This window comes from Procambarus clarkii, chromosome 66 (assembly GCF_040958095.1).
Source record: "Procambarus clarkii isolate CNS0578487 chromosome 66, FALCON_Pclarkii_2.0, whole genome shotgun sequence".
Lineage (NCBI taxonomy): Eukaryota > Metazoa > Arthropoda > Malacostraca > Decapoda > Cambaridae > Procambarus > Procambarus clarkii.
In genome coordinates this window covers 20,165,645-20,189,214 of record NC_091215.1, presented here as the reverse complement: position 1 = coordinate 20,189,214, position 23,570 = coordinate 20,165,645, and the positions used below count along the sequence as shown (strand labels likewise).

Here is a 23,570-nt window from a genome sequence, read left to right as displayed (position 1 = left end):
GTGGGGTCAACCACAGGGGCAGCATAGGTGGGGTCAACCACAGGGGCAGCATAGGTGGGGTCAACCACAGGGGCAGCAAAGGTGGGGTCAACCACAGGGGCAGCAAAGGTGGGGTCAACCACAGGGGCAGCAGAGGTGGGGTCAACCACAGGGGCAGCAAAGGTGGGGTCAACCACAGGGGCAGCATAGGTGGGGTCAACCACAGGGGCAGCATAGGTGGGGTCAACCACAGGGGCAGCATAGGTGGGGTCAACCACATGGCAGCATAGATGGGGTCAACCACAGGGGCAGCATAGGTGGGGTCAACCACAGGGGCAGCATAGGTGGGGTCAACCACATGGCAGCATAGGTGGGGTCAACCACAGGGGCAGCATAGGTGGGGTCAACCACAGGGGCAGCATAGGTGGGGTCAACCACAGGGGCAGCAGAGGTGGGGTCAACCACAGGGGCAGCAGAGGTGGGGTCAGCCACAGGGGCAGCATAGGTGGGGTCATCCACAGGAGCAGCATAGGTGGGGTCAACCACAGGGGCAGCATAGATGGGGTCAACCACAGGGGCAGCATAGATGGGGTCAACCACAGGGGGCAGTGACCAAGCTGGGGAGAGATGGGGAGGCAAGACTGCAACAGCTAGAGGACAAATTGGAAATATAACAAAGCACCTCAGGAACATGTGAAGATGGAGGGAGCAACATGGAAATTAGAACGACAAAGAGAAAGCACGGTGGGGCACAATACCTCAAGGGACGTGAAGCACTGATGAGAGAGATGAGGACAAGGAACCACAGAAGACAAGAACAACAGTAATACAGGAACTAATGAGGAACGCAAGCCTTCACAACACGAGAGGATACAATATGAAAGACTTAGAGCTGGCAGAGATGAAGAGATGATTGTATGCTGACCGAGCGATGACGGAGGTTGGGAGATCAAACCACAGTGGACCATATTCTCAGAGTACTACGAATTGACCCGTTTTGGTAGAGTTTACCACTGTACATGCAGATGGGTATATATTGGAGCACAATCATTTACTAAGAAGGTCAGGGAGTTACTATAATGTTTATATAGAACGATTCATGACAAAGTAGGAGCGGCAGGAACATAAATCACAGATTTCATGAGAGTAGAGACGAAACATGTAGTGACTGGCAGGACCTCGACCACACTACCACACACCCCCTCCCCCTTCCTCGCCACACCCCCTCCCCCTTCCTCGCCACACCCCCCTTCCCCTTCCTCGCCACACCCCCCTTCCCCTTCCTCGCCACACCCCCTCCACCTTCCTCGCCACACCTCCTCCCCCTTCCTCGCCACACCTCCTCCCCCTTCCTCGCCACACCTCCTCCCCCTTCCTCGCCACACCTCCTCCCCCTTCCTCGCCACACCCCCTCCCCCTTCCTCGCCACACCCCCTCCCCCTTCCTCGCCACACCCCCTCCCCCTTCCTCGCCACACCCCCTCCCCCTTCCTCGCCACACCTCCTCCCCCTTCCTCGCCACACCCCCTCCCCCTTCCTCGCCACACCCCCTCCCCCTTCCTCGCCACACCTCCTCCCCCTTCCTCGCCACACCCCCTCCCCCTTCCTCGCCACACTCCCTCCCCCTTCCTCGCCACACCCCCTCCCCCATCCTCGCCACACCCCCTCCCCCTTCCTCGCCACACCCCCTCCCCCTTCCTCGCCACACCCCCTCCCCCTTCCTCGCCACACCCCCTCCCCCTTCCTCGCCACACCCCCCTCCCCCTTCCTCGCCACACCCCCTCCCCCTTCCTCGCCACACCCCCTCCCCCTTCCTCGCCACACCCCCTCCCCCTTCCTCGCCACACCCCCTCCCCCTTCCTCGCCACACCTCCTCCCCCTTCCTCGCCACACTCCCTCCCCCTTCCTCGCCACACCCACTCCCCCTTCCTCGCCACACCTCCTCCCCCTTCCTCGCCACACTCCCTCCCCCTTCCTCGCCACACCCCCTCCCCCTTCCTCGCCACACCCCCTCCCCCTTCCTCGCCACACCCCCTCCCCCTTCCTCGCCACACCTCCTCCCCCTTCCTCGCCACACCTCCTCCCCCTTCCTCGCCACACTCCCTCCCCCTTCCTCGCCACACCCCCTCCCCCTTCCTCGCCACACCCCCTCCCCCTTCCTCGCCACACCCCCTCCCCCTTCCTCGCCACACCCCCTCCCCCTTCCTCGCCACACCTCCTCCCCCTTCCTCGCCACACTCCCTCCCCCTTCCTCGCCACACCCCCTCCCCCTTCCTCGCCACACCTCCTCCCCCTTCCTCGCCACACCCCCTCCCCCTTCCTCGCCACACCTCCTCCCCCTTCCTCGCCACACTCCCTCCCCCTTCCTCGCCACACCCCCTCCCCCTTCCTCGCCACACCCCCTCCCCCTTCCTCGCCACACCTCCTCCCCCTTCCTCGCCACACTCCCTCCCCCTTCCTCGCCACACCCCCTCCCCCTTCCTCGCCACACCCCCTCCCCCTTCCTCGCCACACCCCCTCCCCCTTCCTCGCCACACCCCCTCCCCCTTCCTCGCCACTCCCCCTCCCCCTTCCTCGCCACACCCCCTCCCCCTTCCTCGCCACACCCCCTCCCCCTTCCTCGCCACACCCCCTCCCCCTTCCTCGCCACACCCCCTCCCCCTTCCTCGCCACACCCCCTCCCCCTTCCTCGCCACACCCCCTCCCCCTTCCTCGCCACACCCCCTCCCCCTTCCTCGCCACACCCCACAACCACACTAACACATACCCCCAACCCTCCTGGACACGAGAATGACCGGACCTATACCCTCCGCTGCACCCAACCCCCCACCCATCCATATTTTGCCCCCACACCCCATTTCTCCCAATCCCATCCCCCTTTGACTTATGCCCACGCCCTATCTCCCATAAACACCTACCCTCCGACCCATTCCCCTGAATTCCGCCCACTCCCTAACCACCATCCACACCCTGTTCTCCAACTGCTGCCTGACCCCCACCCAGTCAGTGACTCCCACCAACTTCCTTACCTTTTTTTTTTTGGAGTAAAGAGGAAGGAGAGGCATAGGTGAAGGGAAGTATAGAAGTGGGGAATACAGTGAGAGGTCTGAAAGCAGGCGGGCTGTCCGCCTTGCTGACACGATGTGTGGGTGATGGCAGCTAAGCTAAGCTGGCTCCCTCTTGTCAGGGAGCTGTGAGTGTGTGAGAGGTTCTTCACATGTGTTTCACCATATATAGATGTCCATAGGTGAATACTGTGTAGCATTCATATATACACACTCCGATGCTTCCACACATGTTGTTCTGTTTAAGGCTCTTTATTTTATTATTATTATTTATCGAGTTGTTCATACATACATATTATTTATCGAGTTGTTCATATATACACATATATACCTACATATGCTCACACATACACATACATACACACTTATATATATATACATACATATATATACATATACATATACACATATATACACATATACATACACATACACATCCACATATACACCCACACATACACACCCATATACACACACATGCATACATACACACCTACATACTCAGTTTTCCAATTATGGGGGAAGGATATCTGGTCAGTATCTCATCTGGGGATTATATACTGTGGGGCGGGGTTTTCATCCAGAGAATCGAGGCTCTTGGGCCACCAGCTGTGGGAGCGGGGCGTCTCATCTTGGAGCAATCTTTCAAACATTGGGTCCTCTTAACATTTCGATGGTGTTCCACACCCTGATGGCTTGGTGCTGCAGTCTGATGTTTAGTGGCTGTATGTTCAGGAGTTCGTGGAGCTCCTGGATTGTCTGATCATATGGTGGACGGTGTTTTGCTGCTCTCCTTAGCGCCTTATTTTGTACTGCTTGCAGTTTCTGCATGTTAGTTTTCTTTATGGTGTGTAGTGCCTCGTAGCCTGGTGGATAGCGCGCAGCACTCGTAATTCTGTGGCGCGGGTTCGATTACCGCACGAGGCAGAAACAAATGGGCAAAGTTTCTTCATCCTGAATGCCCCTGTTACCTAGCAGTAAATAGGTACCCGGGAGTTAGTTAGCTGTCACGGGCTGCTTCCTGGGGGTGGAGGCCTGGTCGAGGACCGGGCCGCGGGGACACTAAAGCCCCGAAATCATCTCAAGAAATCAAATCATCTCAAGATAGTGATACAAGTACCACTTCCTTACCCCTGCTCAGTTCCTGATCCCCACTCACTCACTCCTCCCGACCCCCCACTCACTCCATGACCCCCACCCACTCCCCGACCCTCATCCACTTCCCATCCCTTTCGATCTTCATGATCCCCACCCATACCCTCCCTCCCCCCCACCCACTCTCTGACCCTCCCCCCCACACACCCCAGACTCCCACCCACTCTCTGACACAATCTGACTCTCCATCTCTACAGCCCCCCCTCCTCTCCATCTCTGCAGCCACCGTGACTCACCCTTAACACTCCAACACACCAATTTCCTTACTCCGTTACATTCCCCGCCCCTCCTCCTCCTCCTCCTCTCAATAAAGCCTCAGACGAGCCTTGAACGCTCGTACGTCTAATAAACGTATCCAGTCGTATTTTGTACGTGTGTTCCCTTTATACAAATGTAACTTAACAGCGCACTTAAATATTAAATCGGAAATTAGTGATGGGGATTTGATAATGGCGCATATCTAATGAGGCAAAATGGCGATGCCTGGATGGCATGGTGTTATGAGCGGACTCTACACCCAGGCAGACACCCATGGTTACACCCAGGCAGACACCCATGGTTACACCCAGGCAGACACCCATGGTTACACCCAGGCAGACACCCATGGTTACACCCAGGCAGACACCCATGGTTACACCCAGGCAGACACCCATGGTTACACCCAGGCAGACACCCATGGTTACACCCAGGCAGACACCCATGGTTACACCCAGGCAGACACCCATGGTTACACCCAGGCAGACACCCATGGTTACACCCAGGCAGACACCCATGGTTACACCCAGGCAGACACCCATGGTTACACCCAGGCAGACACCCATGGTTACACCCAGGCAGACACCCATGGTTACACCCAGTCAGACACCCATGGTTACACCCAGGCAGACACCCATGGTTACACCCAGGCAGACACCTATGGTTACACCCAGGCAGACACCCATGGTTACACCCAGGTAGACACCCATGGTTACACCCATGGTTAGAGGGAGACAGAAAGAAGGGAAGGAAGGAGAGAGAGAGAGAGAGAGAGAGACGGGAGGGGAGTAGCGAGAAGGGGGGAGAGGAGGTTGAGAGGAGAGAAAGGAGAGGGAAGGAGAGAGGGAGGGAGGGAGAGGAAAGTATGGAATGAAGGAAGAGAGGGAAAGGATTGAGGGAAGGGACTGCTGGAAGGGGGAGGGAGAGAGAGAGAGAGAGAGAGAGAGAGAGAGAGAGAGAGAGAGAGAGAGAGAGAGAGGAGAGAGAGAGAGAGAGAGAGAGAGAGAGAGAGAGAGAGAGAGAGAGAGAGAGAGAGAGAGAGAGAGAGAGAGAGAATAGAGGTATATCCTGGCTGAAGATTGTCCTCATCGAATCCTTAACTTGCCGCAGGAAATGGGATTCGATCGGCCACACTGGAGGGGCGGCCAGTCACATTAGAGGTGCAGCACCCCTCCGCCAGTGACCGTCCTCCCACACGTCATCCACAGGTTCACTCTGTCATCACCTTAGTCAAGTGTCATGTGGAACTGTGTCACTGTCAGCGTGTATCTCACTGTCAGCGTGTATCTCACTGTCAGCGTGTATCTCACTGTCAGCGTGTATCTCACTGTCACGGTCCGTGTCACGTGTGTCAAAACGACTCTGTCACATAACCAAAAATGGGCTTCGGAGACGTTATTCATACCACCAAATGCACCCCTTATGTACTCACCTAGTGGTACTCACCAAGTTGTGCTTGCGGGGGTTGAGCTCTGGCTCTTTGGTCCCGCCTCTCAACTGTCAATCAACAGGTGTACAGGTTCCTGAGCCTACTGGGCTCTATCATATCTACATTTGAAACTGTGTATGGAGTCAGCCTCCACCACATCACTGCCTAATGCATTCCACCTGTTAACTACTCTGACACAGAAAAAGTTATTTTTAACGTCTCTGTGGCTCATTTGGGTACTCAGTCTCCATCTGTGTCCCCTTGTTCGCGTTCCACCCGTGTTGAAAAGTTCATCATTATCAACCCTGTCAATTCCTCTGAGAATTTTGTAGGTAGTTATCATGTCTCTCCTTACTCTTCTGTCTTCCAGTGTCGTGAGGTGCATCTCACGCAGCCTTTCCTCGTAATTCATGCCTCTTAGTTCTGGGACTAGTCTAGTGGAATACCTCTGAACTTTTTCCAGCTTCGTCTTGTGCTTGATAAAGGATGGGCTCCATGATGGGGGCCGCAAACTCCAGGATTGGTCTTACATATGTGGTATACAAGAATCTGAATGATTCCTTACACGGTTCTGAATGGTTTTTGAAGGCTGTTCTGATGTTAGCCATCCTCGTGTATGCCGCAGATGTAATTCTTTTTATGTGGGCTTCAGGAGACAAGTTTGGTGTGATATCAACTCCTAGAAATTTCTCTCTGTCCGTTTCATGAAGTACTTTATTTCCCATTCGGTATCCTGTATCTGGCCTCCTGTTGCCACCGCCTAGTTTCATGACAATGCATTTACTCGGGTTGAACTTTAGTAGCCACTTGTTGGATCATTTATTCAGTCTGTCTAGGTCATCTTGTAGCCTCCTACTATCATCCTCTGTTTTAATCCTCCTCATAATTTTTGTATCATCAAAACACAATGAGAGGAACGATTCTATTCCCTCCGGGAGATCGTTTACATATATCAGAAACAGTATAGGTCCAAGGACTGAACCCTGCGGGACTTCACTGGTGACGTGTGTGTGTGTGTGTATTCACCTAGTTGTATTCACCTAGTTGTGCTTGCGGGGGTTGAGCTCCACACTTTCGGCCCGCCTCTCAACTGTCAATCAACTGTTTCTACTACCACTACTACTACTATTTTGTCCCCTACACAACACACACACACACACACACACCTGGAAGCAGCCCGTGACAGCTGAATAACTCCCAGGTACCTTGTTACTGCTAGGTAAGAGGGGCATAGGGTGAAAGAAACTGCCCATCATTTCTCGCCGGCGCTCGGGATCAAACCCGGGACCACAGGATTACGTGACCAGCGTGCTGTCCTCTCGGCCGCCGGCTCCCTGTGTGTGTGTGTGTGTGTGTGTGTGTGTGTGTGTGTGTGTGTGTGTGTGTGTGTGTGTGTGTGTGTGTGTGTGTGTGTCAAACCCTGTCAAACCTTAACATATTCCGTGGGCCCAAAGTTTAATTGTCAATAACATCATCAGGGGTACCAGAGCCACATCATCAGGCGTACCAGAGCCACATCATCAGGGGGTACCAGAGCCACATCATCAGGGGTATTAGAGCCTCATCATCAGGGGGTACCAGAGCCACATCATCAGGGGTACCAGAGCCACATCATCAGGGGTACCAGAGCCACATCATCAGGGGGTACCAGAGCCACATCATCAGGGGGTACCAGAGCCTCATCATCAGGGGGTACCAGAGCCACATCATCAGGGGTACCAGAGCCACATCATCAGGGGTACCAGAGCCACATCATCAGGGGGTACCAGAGCCACATCATCAGGGGTACCAGAGCCTCATCATCAGGGGGTACCAGAGCCACATCATCAGGGGTACCAGAGCCTCATCATCAGGGGGTACCAGAGCCTCATCATCAGGGGGGTACCAGAGCCTCATCATCAGGGGGTACCAAAGCCACATCATCAGGGGTACCAGAGCCTCATCATCAGGGGGTACCAGAGCCACATCATCAGGGGTACCAGAGCCACATCATCAGGGGGACCAGAGCCACATCATCAGGGGTACCAGAGCCACATCATCAGGGGGTACCAGAGCCAAATCATCAGGGGGTACCAGAGCCCAATCATCAGGGGGTACCAGAGCCACATCATCAGGGGGTACCAGAGCCACATCATCAGGCGTACCAGAGCCACATCATCAGGCGTACCAAAGCCACATCATCAGGGGGTACCAGAGCCACATCATCAGGGGTACCAGAGCCTCATCATCAGGGGTACCAGAGCCACATCATTAGAGGTATCAGAGCCACATCATCAGGGGGTACCAGAGCCACATCATCAGGGGTACCAGAGCCACATCATCAGGGGGACCAGAGCCACATCATCAGGGGTACCAGAGCCACATCATCAGGGGGTACCAGAGCCAAATCATCAGGGGGTACCAGAGCCACATCATCAGGGGTACCAGAGCCTCATCATCAGGGGTACCAGAGCCACATCATTAGAGGTATCAGAGCCACATCATCAGGGGTACCAGAGCCACATCATCAGGGGGTACCAGAGCCACATCATTAGGGGGTACCAGAGCCACATCATCAGGGGTACCAGAGCCTCATCATCAGGGGTACCAGAGCCACATCATCAGGGGTACCAGAGCCACATCATCAGGGGTACCAGAGCCACATCATCAGGGGTACCAGAGCCACATCATCAGGGGTACCAGAGCCACATCATCAGGGGTACCAGAGCCACATCATCAGGGGCACCAGAGCCACATCATTAGAGGTATCAGAGCCACATCATCAGGGGTATCAGAGCCACATCATCAGAGGTACCAGAGCTACATCATCAAGGCTATCAGAGCCACACCATCAGGGGTACCAGAGCCACATCATCAGGGGTACCAGAGCCCCATCATCAGGGGTACCAGAGCCACATCATCAGGGGTACCAGAGCCACATCATCAGGGGTACCACAGCCACATCACCAGAGGTACCACAGCCACATCACCAGAGGTACCAGAGCCACATCATCAGGGGGGACCAGAGCCACATCATCAGGGGTACCAGAGCCGCATCATCAGGGGGTACCAGAGTCACATCATCAGGGGTACCAGAGCCGCATCATCAGGGGGTACCAGAGTCACATCATCAGGGGTACCAGAGCCACATCATCAGGGGGGACCAGAGCCACATCATCAGGGGTACCATAGCTTCATCATCAGGGGTACCAGAGCCACATCATCAGGGGTACCAGAGCCACATCATCAGAGGTACCAGAGCCACATCATCAGAGGTACCAGAGCCACATCATCAGAGGTACCAGAGCCAAGTCGACGCACTGTGTGGGGGTGTAGAGGCGTCACAAACATGGTGGGCCATGGACGCTGGCCACAGCCAGCGTCCGCTCACCTGTCAAGAGGACGGGATGACTGGCTGCTGAACCAGATTGAGAGAGAGGTAACTTTAGATTGAATATCTTGAGGGTTTTCATCCAATCTGTGTGTGGCAGCCAACTAGTGTTCGGAGGACGGGAGTGAGGGTGGTGTAGAGGAGCCGTGGGGATGTGCGGGTGGTGTAGGGGTGCTGTGGGGATGTGAGGGTGGTGTAAAGGTGCTGTGGGGATGTGAGGGTGGTGTAAGGGTGCTGTGGGGATGTGAGGGTGGTGTAAGGGTGCTGTGGGGATGTGAGGGTGGTGTAAGGGTGCTGTGGGGATGTGAGGGTGGTGTAGGGGTGCTGTGGGGATGTGAGGGTGGTGTAGGGGGAGCTGTGGGGATGTGTGGGTGGTGGAGGGGTGCAGTGGGGATGTGAGGGTGGTGTAGGGGAGCCGTGGGGATGTGAGGGTGGTGTAGGGGAGCCGTGGGGATGTGAGGGTGGTGTAGGGGAGCCGTGGGGATGTGAGGGTGGTGTAGGGGGGCCGTGGGGATGTGAGGGTGGTGTAGGGGAGCCGTGGGGATGTGAGGGTGGTGTAGGGGAGCCGTGGGGATGTGAGGGTGGTGTAGGGGTGCTGTGGGGATGTGAGGATGGTGTAGGGGTGGTGTGGGGATGTGAGGGTGGTGTAGGGGGTGGTGTAGGGGAGCAGTGGGGATGTGAGGGTGGTGTAGGGGTGCAGTGGGGATGTGAGGGTGGTGTAGGGGAGCAGTGGGGATGTGAGGGTGGTGTAGGGGTGCAGTGGGGATGTGAGGGTGGTGTAGGGGAGCAGTGGGGATGTGAGGGTGGTGTAGGGGAGCAGTGGGGATGTGAGGGTGGTGTAGGGGAGCAGTGGGGATGTGAGGGTGGTGTAGGGGAGCAGTGGGGATGTGAGGGTGGTGTAGGGGAGCAGTGGGGATGTGAGGGTGGTGTAGGGGGTGGTGTAGGGGAGCAGTGGGGATGTGAGGGTGGTGTAGGGGAGCAGTGGGGATGTGAGGGTGGTGTAGGGGAGCAGTGGGGATGTGTGGGTGGTGTAGGGGAGCAGTGGGGATGTGAGGGTGGTGTAGGGGTGCAGTGGGGATGTGAGGGTGGTGTAGGGGAGCAGTGGGGATGTGAGGGTGGTGTTGGGGTGCAGTGGGGATGTGAGGGTGGTGTAGGGGAGCAGTGGGGATGTGAGGGTGGTGTAGGGGGGCAGTGGGGATGTGAGGGTGGTGTAGGGGAGCAGTGGGGATGTGAGGGTGGTGTAGGGGAGCAGTGGGGATGTGAGGGTGGTGTAGGGGAGCAGTGGGGATGTGAGGGTGGTGTAGGGGTGCAGTGGGGATGTGAGGGTGGTGTAGGGGAGCAGTGGGGATGTGAGGGTGGTGTAGGGGAGCAGTGGGGATGTGAGGGTGGTGTAGGGGAGCAGTGGGGATGTGAGGGTGGTGTAGGGGGTGGTGTAGGGAAGCAGTGGGGATGTGAGGGTGGTGTAGGGGGTGGTGTAGGGGAGCAGTGGGGATGTGAGGGTGGTGTAGGGGGGCAGTGGGGATGTGAGGGTGGTGTAGGGGAGCAGTGGGGATGCGGGAGTGTTGAGGGGATGTACTCACCTAATTGTGCTTGCAAGTGTTGTGCTTCGGCTCTTTGTCATGATTCTCAATTGCCAATCAACGGGTACTCACCTAGTTGTACTCACCTAGTTGTGCTTGCGGGGGTTGAGCTCTGGCTCTTTGGTCCCGCCTCTCAATCGTCAATCAACAGGTGTACAGGTTCGTGAGCCTATTGGGCTCTATCATATCTACACTTGAAACTGTGTATGGAGTCAGCCTCCACCACATTGCTTCCTAATGCATTCCATTTGTCAACCACTCTGACATTAAAAAAGTTCTTTCTAATATCTCTGTGGCTCATTTGGGCACTCAGTTTCCACCTGTGTCCCCTAGTGCGCGTGCCCCTTGTGTTAAATAGCCTGTCTTTATCAACCCTGTCGATTCCCTTGAGAATCTTGAATGTGGTGATCATGTCCCCCCTAACTCTTCTGTCTTCCAACGAGGTGTACAGATTCCTGAGCCTATTGGGATCAATCATGATAGAGCATTTAAAATCTGGTAATTTTGAACCCTTCGGAGGCTACCTGGTTTACTATTACTACTACTCCTAGTTCAGGGACCTCTCCTTGTTCTACTGTGAAGACCTCCTGGAATCTCTTGTTGAGTTCTTCACACATATCTCTGTCATTCTCTGTGTACCTGTCCTCACCTGTTCTCAGTTTCACCAAGTTTCTTCACTGTTGTTTTCTTCCTGATGTGACTGTAGTGCAGTTTTCGTTTGGTCTTTATTTGCTGTCATTTCCATACTGTGTCTCTGACTCTTCTCAAACTGAGATACTCATTCCTGGCCCTCTGGTATCACTGCTCTCTGGTGTTCTGTTATTTCAGTAGTTCCTCCACGCTCTTGTCTTTAGTTCTTTTGCTTCCATACATGCCTTATTAAACCATGGATTCCTCTTTTCCTTCTCATTTTTTTCCTTTTGGGCTGGGGTAAACTTGTTTACTGCCTCCTGACGCCTTTGGGTGAAATAATCCATCACGTCTTTTTTCCATGGTATCTCTCTTAGGAATTTTCTCATCTACCCGACCAGCCAACGTCCGTCCAGTACCCCAGACCATTCCTCCTGCTAATTTGGGTGAGGCTAGCGTTCGGCCTTCAACTCTGGACAGTCTGTCTAAATAGGCATAGATATGAGGCGATGAGTTACGGGTGACATGATTGAAGTGTACAGGCGAATGAAAGGCCACAACAATAGAAATATTGAAATACTAAATATATCAACACAAAATATTACACGAAACAATGGATAAAAATTGGATATGTTCAGATTTAGGAAAGATTTGGCCAATTGCTGCTTAAGAAACAGGGTTGTTGATTTTGGAACAGATTACCGGGTAACATAATACACGGTGATTATAATAGATTATCTGATTGTTTCAATCGTAGGTTAAACATATGTAAGAATTATTTTTGGTAGATTTATACAGGTCCTGCCTGGAATGGGATAACAGGAGTTTTACAGTTTCCTTACTACTTATGTCTTTATGTAATCACAATTCAAATAAATATTGATCCATATATGATTACAAGTTTGATTTACACTGTTGTACACCTCAGTCCTGTCAGAGTTATAAGTACCTGTGGAAGTCGTTACGAATACAGGGCCTCTGTGTGAGTAATCCAATCTCAGATGACCTCTAAGGATCATTAAGATCAAATTAGTTCATTTGACTCCAAGACTTTGGGGGGCCTTCAGAACTTGCCTACTGAATTGGACCATTCTGAACCAGGCAACTCCAGGTAATACTAGTCGAATCCTTCACCTTGTCCACCCACTACCCCCAGGCAGCAGCCACGTCTCTCCACGCCTGTAGGCAGCATCACTATGCAACCCAGCCTCAGAATTGACAGTACGTTTTAATACTAAGTGTAATAAGTACAGTTCCTGACTGTCATACACTTATGGGGCTGTTACATTTACCTCCCCATTTAAATATCCTCGAGTTCTGTTAAGACACTCAGAATTCTAGGATGAAGTTATCAAGTTCAGTTTGCAATACACAAGTTTTAAATATCAGGAATTTCTTTTTCAGTTTTATTAAACAAGAGATTTTATACAAAATTTGAAAATATCCTGAGTTACTTTACAATTTATTTAAATATTTTAGTTGCGTTTTATTTGTTTTATAAAACTGTAATATCAATATAGCTATAAGTTAAGTAGTAATTGTAATTAAGAGAAGCAATAAAATGCTTATCTTTAAAAACTAAGACGGTTAGGTTAGGTCGTGGTTTTCTATTCAGCTTTTCAGGTAATCTCAAATATTCACAATATATTTGACAGTACGATTTAATACTAAGTGTAAATAAGTACAATTCCTGATTGTCATACATAGTACATAATTGCACTTATGGGCCTGTTACATTTACCTCCCCCTTTTTAGAGGACGGGCTGAACTACACACAAGACACTTCCAATAACCTTGTGTGTGTACCAGTCTCGTTAATTAGTTACTGCCCGCGGGGGCCACCGGGGTCCCGGGCAGAGTTCCTCACCTCCGCCACGCGTCGATACCGTCCTCGTCGACTAATTGGCCGCCTGTGCTAACTACATCACAAACAACTCGATACTTGTCACAGCTGCTGGAAATGTTGGTGTATAGATGAACCTTCCCTGTGACACCTCTCTCCTCCAGCCATCAGTTGTGTTATCTCTTGCACCACTCAGCCGGCGACGTCTCCCACCTCCAACACTCAGCTGGTGACGTCTCCTACCTCCAACACTCAGCTGGCGACGTCTCCCACCTCCAACACTCAGCTGGCGACGTCTCCCACCTCCAACACTCAGCTGGCGACATCTCCCTACCTCCAACACTCAGCTGGCGACGTCTCCCACCTCCAACACTCAGCTGGTGACGTCTCCTACCTCCAACACTCAGCTGGCGACGTCTCCCTACCTCCAACACTCAGCTGGCGACGTCTCCTACCTCCAACACTCAGCTGGTGACGTCTCCTACCTCCAACACTCAGCTGGCGACGTCTCCCACCTCCAACACTCAGCCGGCGACGTCTTCCACCTCCAACACTCAGCTGGCGACGTCTCCTACCTCCAACACTCAGCTGGCGACGTCTCCCTACCTCCAACACTCAGTTGGCGACGTCTCCCACCTCCAACACTCAGCCGGCGACGTCTCCCACCTCCAACACTCAGCTGGCGACGTCTCCCACCTCCAACACTCAGCTGGCGACGTCTCCCACCTCCAACACTCAGCCGGCGACGTCTCCCACCTCCAACACTCAGCCGGCGACGTCTCCTACCTCCAACACTCAGCTGGCGACGTCTCCTACCTCCAACACTCAGCTGGCGACGTCTCCCACCTCCAACACTCAGCCGGCGACGTCTCCTACCTCCAACACTCAGCTGGCGACGTCTCCCACCTCCAACACTCAGCTGGCGACGTCTCCTACCTCCAACACTCAACTGGCGACGTCTCCCTACCTCCAACACTCAGCTGGCGACGTCTCCCACCTCCAACACTCAGCTGGTGACGTCTCCAACCTCCAACACTCAGCTGGCGACGTCTCCCTACCTCCAACACTCAGCTGGCGACGTCTCCTACCTCCAACACCATAGAGGGCCACCTGGGGCCACCACCATAGAGGGCCACCTGGGCCACCACCATAGAGGGCCACCTGGGCCACCACCATAGAGGGCCACCTGGGCCACCACCATAGAGGGCCACCTGGGTCACCACCATAGAGGGCCACCTGGGTCAACATTCAGCAAACATTTACAAATCAATTGACGAAACCTGTACATCTTGACTGCAGTTCAAAATCCTCAGGAAAAATGGGAAGACCTTTGACAAGCCGCGGGTTTCCTGTCTCCGTCGAGGCCACTGCATAGACGGTTGCACTCAGGTAAATTCGGGTATATCTTTCAACGATCATGGCGGCTTTGTTTACATTTCTTTTAATAACAATTCATTATGTCGGGGGGGACAGGAAGCCAGTGTGTATTCATACACGTTAGAGTTTTATCGAGGTCCATAGGCCGAATTACAGGCCCCGCCCAGGAGGCAACCCCACAACAAGCTGACTCACTCCTGAGTACCTACTTTACTGCTAGGTGAACAGAGGCATTAGGTGAAAGGAAATGTGCCCAACCATTTCTGTCCCTCCCGGGATTATTAAACACTTTACGAGCTTGGAAACTTCACAACCCAAGGTTATTATGGTTATAAACAACCCCGTAGTGCTTCGGAGCTCGTAAAATAACGGTAAACAATGCCGCCATGATTGATGAATGATGTACAGGCTTCGTAAGTGGAGGCGTAAATGCTTGACGAGTCGTGGTGAGGGCGAGGCGGGTGCAGCAGCAGGTGTCGCAGGGTGACAGGTGCTACAAGTGGCACTTGTAGCGCTAATATATAGATTTGTTATCATACTTTAGAACGGTCAATGTGAGCCGAAAATGTGTGTTAATTTAAACCTTCATAAAATTAATAATTAAATGTTGTGTTCCAGTTTCCACAACAAGAAAAAACCTTTCAGTTAGATAAGAAAAAACAAGAAGAATGAATAAACAAAAATGAATGAATAAATAAAGAAATTAAAGAAGCCTTCATAAGAACAAATTAAATTTGTCATTAATCATTTATCCTTCAGACAAGCCTGGGGCCAGATTCACGAAGCAGTTACGCAAGCACTTACGATCCTGTACATCTTTTCTCAATTTTTCGCGGCATTGTTTACAGTTATTAAAGAGTTAATGAGCTCCGAAGCACCAGGAGGCTGTTTATAACAATAACAACAGTTGATTGGGACGTTTTCATTCTTGTAAACTGTTCAATAAATGTAACCAAAGCCGTCAAACATTGAGGAAAGATGTACACGTTCGTAAGTGCTTGCGTAACTACTTCGTGAATCTGGCCCCCTGGACCAGTAGTCTCAATACCCAAGAGTGGCGTTGCTTCGACGATGAATCAACGTTGATGGCGTTAATTCTGCGTTGAATTGACGTCGCTCTTGGCAACTGCGCCTCCTGGGGAGTTGACCCACCGTCCTGTCAACACCATACACCAGCATCATACTTGACGCTTGAGAAATGCTGTCAATTCGTGCACTAAATTAGATTATGTGCTAATTGACGGCACGATATCCTTCCATTACTAATGATCTATCGGAGGCAAGAGGACCGTGGCCGGCCTAGTGGATTATTCCTGGACACTCGAACCCCAGGCACGTCCTGGTGCAGGGGGGGGGGTGGACCTGAGGCTGGTGACTGGGGGAGGGAGGGGGGGTTATGCTGGTGACTGTGGAAGGGAGGGGGGGTTATGCTGGTGACTGTGCTAACTGTATACTGTCTTCTCGCAACGGTCCCATGGTGTAGCAAGAGTTAAAAGCCATATTTAACAACACTACACTCACATACACACAACATTCGGGAAATTATGTCATACGAGAAAAAATTTCATGTTAATCTTTGAAGTTAATTAATCATATTATTTGTGTACGTTTCAGCAACTGAATATTTTCATCAAATAAGAAAATTCGCAGCATCAATGGAACCGCTGAGAGATTCTCTCTCACTCTCTCTCCCGTCTCTCACTTGCCCAGGTGAGGTATATACTAACATGCCTCACCAAGTGAGGCAAAAATGCTGTCAAAGTTATGTTACTTTTTAATCATATAACTTAATAATTAGAAACGTTTTTCATGGGATTTTTTGAATCGTAATAAAAGTATGTACTTTTGGGCCATAGTTAAAATAACGGAAGTCAAAGGTAATTTGGAAAAGAAAATGATGATTTTTTCTAGGACTAATTACACACCCGAGTGAGGCCACACCCCCAAGTGACGCCACACCCCCAGTGACGCCACACCCCCAGTGACGCCACACCCCAGTGATGCCACACCCCCAGTGACGCCACACCCCAGTGATGCCACACCCCCAGTGACGCCACACCCCAGTGATGCCACACCCCCAGTGACGCCACACCCCCAGTGACGCCACACCCCCAGTGACGCCACACCCCCAGTGACGCCACACCCCCAGTGACGCCACACCCCCAGTGACGCCACACCCCCAGTGACGCCACATCCCAAGTGACGCCACACCCCAAGTGACGCCACACCCCCAGTGACGCCACACCTCAGTGACGCCACACCCCCAGTGACGCCACACCCCCAGTGACGCCACGCCCCCAGTGACGCCACACCCCCAGTGACGCCACATCCCAAGTGACGCCACACCCCCAGTGACGCCACACCCCCAGTGACGCCACACCCCAGTGACGCCACACCCCCAGTGACGCCACACCCCCAGTGACGCCACACCCCCAGTGACGCCACACCCAAGTGACGCCACACCCCCAGTGACGCCACACCCCAGTGACGCCACACCCCAGTGACGCCACACCCCCAGTGACGCCACACCCCCAGTGACGCCACACCCCCAGTGACGCCACACCCAAGTGACGCCACACCCCCAGTGACGCCACACCCCCAGTGACGCCACACCCCCAGTGACGCCACACCCCAGTGACGCCACACCCCAAGTGACGCCACACCCCAGTGACGCCACACCCCAGTGACGCCACACCCCCAGTGACGCCACACCCCCAGTGACGCCACACCCCCAGTGACGCCACACCCAAGTGACGCCACACCCCCAGTGACGCCACACCCCCAGTGACGCCACACCCAAGTGATGCCACACCCCCAGTGACGCCACACCCCCAGTGACGCCACACCCCCAGTGACGCCACACCCCAGTGACGCCACACCCCCAGTGACGCCACACCCCCAGTGACGCCACACCCCAGTGACGCCACACCCCAGTGACGCCACACCCCCAGTGACGCCACACCCAAGTGACGCCACACCCCAGTGACGCCACACCCCAGTGACGCCACACCCCAGTGACGCCACACCCCAGTGATGCCACACCCCCAGTGACGCCACACCCAAGTGATGCCACACCCCCAGTGACGCCACACCCCCAGTGACGCCACACCCCCAGTGACGCCACACCCCCAGTGACGCCACACCCCCAGTGACGCCACACCCCAGTGACGCCACACCCCAGTGACGCCACACCCCCAGTGACGCCACACCCCCAGTGACGCCACACCCCAGTGACGCCACACCCCAAGTGACGCCACACCCCAGTGACGCCACACCCAAGTGACGCCACACCCCAGTGATGCCACACCCCCAGTGACGCCACACCCCAGTGACGCCACACCCCCAGTGACGCCACACCCCAGTGACGCCACACCCCAGTGACGCCACACCCCCAGTGACGCCACACCCCCAGTGACGCCACACCCCAGTGACGCCACACCCCCAGTGACGCCACACCCCAGTGACGCCACACCCCAGTGACGCCACACCCCCAGTGACGCCACACCCCCAGTGACGCCACACCCCAGTGACGCCACACCCCAAGTGACGCCACACCCCAGTGACGCCACACCCAAGTGACGCCACACCCCAGTGACGCCACACCCCCAGTGACGCCACACCCCCAGTGACGCCACACCCCCAGTGACGCCACACCCCAGTGACGCCACACCCCAGTGACGCCACACCCCCAGTGACGCCACACCCCCAGTGACGCCACACCCCCAGTGACGCCACACCCCCAGTGACGCCACACCCCCAGTGACGCCACACCCCAGTGACGCCACACCCCAGTGACGCCACACCCCCAGTGACGCCACACCCCAGTGACGCCACACCCCAGTGACGCCACACCCCCAGTGACGCCACACCCCAGTGATGCCACACCCTAAGTGACGCCACACCCCCAGTGACGCCACACCCCAGTGACGCCACACCCCCAGTGACGCCACACCCCAGTGACGCCACACCCAAGTGACGCCACACCCCAGTGACGCCACACCCCAGTGACGCCACACCCCCAGTGACGCCACACCCCAGTGACGCCACACCCAAGTGACGCCACACCCCAGTGACGCCACACCCCAAGTGACGCCACACCCCAGTGACGCCACACCCAAGTGACGCCACACCCCAGTGACGCCACACCCAAGTGACGCCACACCCCAGTGATGCCACACCCAAGTGACGCCACACCCCAGTGACGCCACACCCAAGTGACGCCACACCCCAGTGACGCCACACCCCAAGTGACGCCACACCCCAGTGACGCCACACCCCAAGTGACGCCACACCCCAGTGACGCCACACCCCAAATGACGCCACACCCCAGTGACGCCACACCCCAGTGACGCCACACCCCAGTGACGCCACACCCCCAGTGACACCACACCCCAGTGACGCCACACCCCAAATGACGCCACACCCCAGTGACGCCACACCCCCAGTGACGCCACACCCCAATTGAAGCCCCACACCCCAGTGACGCCACACCCCCAGTGACGCCACACCCCCAGTGACGCCACACCCCAGTGACGCCACACCCCAGTGACGCCACACCCCAGTGACGCCACACCCCCAGTGACGCCACACCCCAGTGACGCCACACCCCAGTGACGCCACACACCAGTGACGCCACACCCCAGTGACGCCACACCCCAGTGACGCCACACCCCAGTGACGCCACACCCCAGTGATGCCACACCGCCAGTGATGCCACACCAGGTTAGTGACCAGGTGCTGGGTGCCTGGCCCGCTATGTTAGTGACCAGGTGCTGGGTGCCTGGCCAGCTATGTTAGTGACCAGGTGCTGGGTGCCTGGCCCGCTATGTTAGTGACCAGGTGCTGGGTGCCTGGCCCGCTATGTTAGTGACCAGGTGCTGGGTGCCTGGCCCGCTATGTTAGTGACCAGGTGCTGGGTGCCTGGCCCGCTATGTTAGTGACCAGGTGCTGGGTGCCTGGCCCGCTATGTTAGTGACCAGGTGCTGGGTGCCTGGCCCGCTATGTTAGTGACCAGGTGCTGGGTGCCTGGCCCGCTATGTTAGTGACCAGGTGCTGGGTGCCTGGCCCGCTATGTTAGTGACCAGGTGCTGGGTGCCTGGCCCGCTATGTTAGTGACCAGGTGCTGGGTGCCTGGCCCGCTATGTTAGTGACCAGGTGCTGGGTGCCTGGCCCGCTATGTTAGTGACCAGGACCGTCCTCTTACTCACTGATTTAGAAAGGTGTCTTTATTAAAGGTACTGAATATGTATTTTTAATCTGTTTTTACTTAATTTAATGATGTGTTAAATTTGAACCGGTGCAAGATAAAATGATTAGTCAAGCCTGAACTCGAGGGATAATATAGCAATCTACCAGCTGTCAAGTCCACACTCAAGCAACACTGGCTGTCAAAACATTGTCTTGATATCTTAATGCAAGAGAGATATTTAAAGATCTTTCAAGCGACTAATAGTTTATTTGTGTCCAAATATTTAAAGATAAAGTTTGCTAGATGTAGTGGCTGAGTCTCTCTCTCCCATTCCATCCCTCTTCCCCCGTCACCACCCTCTCTCTCTCTCTCTCTCTCTCTCACCTCCCTCAACATCCCCTCTCTCCTTCCCTCTCCCTCTCACAAAATGTGGGAGAAATATGAAGCACTGAAAACTACTAAAAACGGCTAAAAGAAAAAATCCAAATTTGAAACAGTATCAAAATCACTGGGGGTTACTTTAGATTCCAATATTTCTTAAGTGTGGCACTCGGGCCGACCTCGACAGGCTTATGACATACATCTCATGTGTTAACTTGGAATATTAAGTGAGCCCCAAGACCTGGCCTCCTACTTTGGGCCACAGAGACAAACATTCGATACCTATAAGAGAGAATATCTGTCCGTGCAGGGTTAGAGGCCAGACACTTGAGGCAAGCCTCTCCTGACTTTCCAAGGTGAATGGTCTGAGGTATGGGCCAGACATTGGCTGGCCCAGTGTCCACACTTCAACCCATCTCCCTCTCGTCCCATCCCCTTGGTCGTCCTCTCTCCCATCTATGTGATCCCTCTGCTTGTCCTCCCACTCTCCCCATTATCTCACAAAGTGAATTGTTAAGAAGCACTGAAATAAGTGTATGGGTCTGAGATAATATATTATGATCACTAAAAACTGTAGGGGGATAATTATCAGGAGAAAGCGCTAAGCCATAGCGACTACGTAGCACTAAGCTCTAGGAGGAACTCTCACAATATTTCATACTCGACGCCAGGAAAATCACATGGGGTGTATAAATGTTAATATTCCTGAAAGAATTTAACTTTACCCCGACTAACCTATGTTCGGCCCGAACCCCAGACCAATCCCCTTTGTAAATTTGGGTGAGGTTAGACCCTGCGTCTAGCCTCCAGCCTTGGACAAAATGAACTAAACTTGAGTATCAAATAAAAAAAAAATGAAACCAAAGAAGTAGAAAAAAATTCTCTATAAATTCTTAACTATTCAGAAGTGAGTGTTGACCTTGATATTCCGAGGCCTCGGGAGACACTAAGAGAAGCGTCTCCATCGCCGGAGTTAATTAGCTCTGGCCTTCAGGAGAGTTCTAAGATGTCCCAGTAATAACTACCTTCATTTGTTATGTTTATCTTGGTTGAGCCAAGATTGTTGAAAGGTGCAGAGGGTGCCGGGGCGGGGCGGAGGGTGCCGGGGCGGGGCGGAGGGTGCCGGGGCCGGGCGGAGGGTGCCGGGGCGGGGCGGAGGGTGCCGGGGGCGAGGTGGAGGGTGCCGGGGCGGGGTGGAGGGTGCCGGGGGCGGGGCGGAGGGTGCCGGGGGCGGGGCGGAGGGTGCCGGGGCGGGGTGGAGGGTGCCGGTGGCCGGGTGGAGGGTGCCGGGGCGGGGTGGAGGGTGCCGGGGGCGAGGTGGAGGGTGCCGGGGCGGGGTGGAGGGTGCCGGGGGCGGGGCGGAGGGTGCCGGGGGCGGGGCGGAGGGTGCCGGGGCGGGGTGGAGGGTGCCGGTGGCCGGGTGGAGGGTGCCGGGGGCGGGGTGGAGGGTGCCGGGGGCGGGGTGGAGGGTGCCGGGGGCGGGGTGAAGGGTGCCGGGGGCGGGGTGGAGGGTGCCGGGGCGGGGTGGAGGGTGCCGGGGGCAGGGTGGAGGGTGCCAGGGCGGGGTGAAGGGTGCCAGAAGACATAGGAACTTTTAGGGTGGAGGGACACACCCATCCATAGTGAGTGGATGATGGAGCGCTACTCTTTACAATCTATTCATGATTTACCCCCCCCCCCTAGTATCGTGTGTTTGTGTACCCACCTAGTTGTACTCACCTGGTTGTGTTTGCGGAAGTTGAGCTTCGGCTCTTTGGTCCCACCTCTCAACCGTCAATCAACAGGTGTACAGATTCCTGAGCCTACTGGGCTCTATCATATCTACATTTAAAACTGTGTATGGAGTCAGCCTCCACCACATCACTGCCTAATGCATTCCATCTATTAACTACTCTGACACTGAAAATGTTCTTTCTAACGTCCCTGTGGCTCATGTGGGTACTCAGTTTCCACCTGTGTCCCCTTGTTAGCGTACCACCTGTGTTGAATAGTTTATCTTTGTCAACCCGGTCGATTCCCCTGAGGATTTTGTAGGTAGTGATCATGTCTCCCATTACTCTTCTGTCTTCCAGTGTCGTAAGGTGCATTTTCCGCAGCCTTTCCTCATAACTCATGCCTCTTAGTTCTGGGACTAGTCTAGTGGCATACTTTTGAACTTTTTCCAGCTTCGTCTTGTGCTTGACAAGATACGGGCTCCATGCTGGGGCCGCATACTCCAGGATTGGTCTTACATATATGGCATACAAGATTCTGAATGATTCCTTATACAGGTTCCTGAAAGCTGTTCTGATGTTAGCCAGCCTCGCATATGCCGCAGACGTAATTCTTTTCATGTGGGCTTCAGGAGACAGGTTTGGTGTGATATAAACTCCTAGATCTTTCTCTCTGTCCGTTTCATTAAGTACTTCATCTCCTATTCTGTATCCTGTGTCTGGCCTCCTGTTTCCACCGCCTTGTTTCATTACTTTGCATTTACTCAGGTTGTACTTTAACAGCCATTTGTTGGACCATTCATTCAGTCTGTCTAGGTCATCTTGTAGCCTCCTACTATCATCCTCTGTTTCAATCCTCCTCATAATTTTTGCATCATCAGCAAACATTGAGAGAAACGAGTCTATACCCTCTGGGAGATCATTTACATATACCAGAAACAGTATAGGTTCAAGGACTGACCCCTGCGGGACTCCACTGGTGACGTCTCGCCAATCTGAGACCTCACCCCCTCACACTGACTCGTTGTCTCCTGTTGCTTAGGAGATGAGTCAATCTGAGGGGTGAGGTCTCAGATTGGCGAGACGTTACAAGTGGAGTCCCGCAGGGGTCAGTCCTCTGTGTGTGTGTGTGTGTGTGTGTGTGTGTGTGTGTGTGTGTGTGTGTGTGTGTGTGTGTGTGTGTGTGTGTGTGTGAGTGTGTGTGTGAGTGTGTGTGTGTGTGTGTGTGAGTGTGTGTGTGTGTGTGTGTGAGTGTGTGTGTGTGTGTGTGAGTGTGTGTGTGCGTGCGTGAGTGTGTGTGAGTGTGTGTGAGTGTGAGTGTGTGTGGTGGTGTGTGCGCGTACTCACCTATTTGTGCTTACGGGAGTTGAGCTCTGGCTCTTTGGTCCCGCCTCTCAACTGTCAATCAACAGGTGTACAGGTTCCTGGGCCTACTGGGCTCTATCATATCTACACTTGAAACTGTGTATGGAGTCAGCCTCCACCACATTACTGCCTAATTCATTCCATTTGTCAATCCCTCTGACACTAAAAAAAAATTATTTCTAATATCTCTGTGGCTCATTTGGGCACTCAATTTCCACCTGTGTCCCCTAGTGCGTGTGCCC

The 23,570-nt window shown here is 54.1% G+C and overlaps 2 protein-coding genes across 2 annotated transcripts; one reads left to right on the top strand and one right to left on the bottom strand.

The window, feature by feature from the left end:
- Nucleotides 1–4,671: 4,671 nt before the first annotated feature.
- LOC123769336 (uncharacterized) lies at nucleotides 4,672–14,407 on the top strand. The gene is made up of 4 exons (XM_069310092.1): nucleotides 4,672–5,151; nucleotides 7,361–8,348; nucleotides 8,441–9,113; nucleotides 13,804–14,407. Exons 1-4 carry the CDS (start codon nucleotides 4,672–4,674, stop codon nucleotides 14,405–14,407), a joined length of 2,745 nt encoding a protein of 914 aa, XP_069166193.1.
- Nucleotides 14,408–21,241: 6,834 nt separating this feature from the next.
- Nucleotides 21,242–21,868, bottom strand: LOC123769334 (uncharacterized). The gene has a single exon (XM_045760446.2). The coding sequence runs from the start codon at nucleotides 21,866–21,868 to the stop codon at nucleotides 21,242–21,244; it is 627 nt and encodes a 208-aa protein (XP_045616402.2).
- Between the last annotated feature and the right edge of the window lie 1,702 nt (nucleotides 21,869–23,570).

Coding starts and splice junctions, on each gene's coding strand:
- LOC123769336 (XM_069310092.1), top strand. CDS start 4,672: ATGGCGATGCCTGGATGGCATGGTGTTATGAGCGGACTCTACACCCAG. Junction 5,152..7,360: donor ACACCCATGGTTACACCCAG/GTAGACACCCAT, acceptor TAACATCATCAG/GGGTACCAGAGCCACATCAT. Junction 9,114..13,803: donor CCAGAGCCACATCATCAGAG/GTACCAGAGCCA, acceptor TCCAACACTCAG/CTGGCGACGTCTCCCACCTC.
- LOC123769334 (XM_045760446.2), bottom strand. CDS start 21,868: ATGGGTGTGTCCCTCCACCCTAAAAGTTCCTATGTCTTCTGGCACCCT.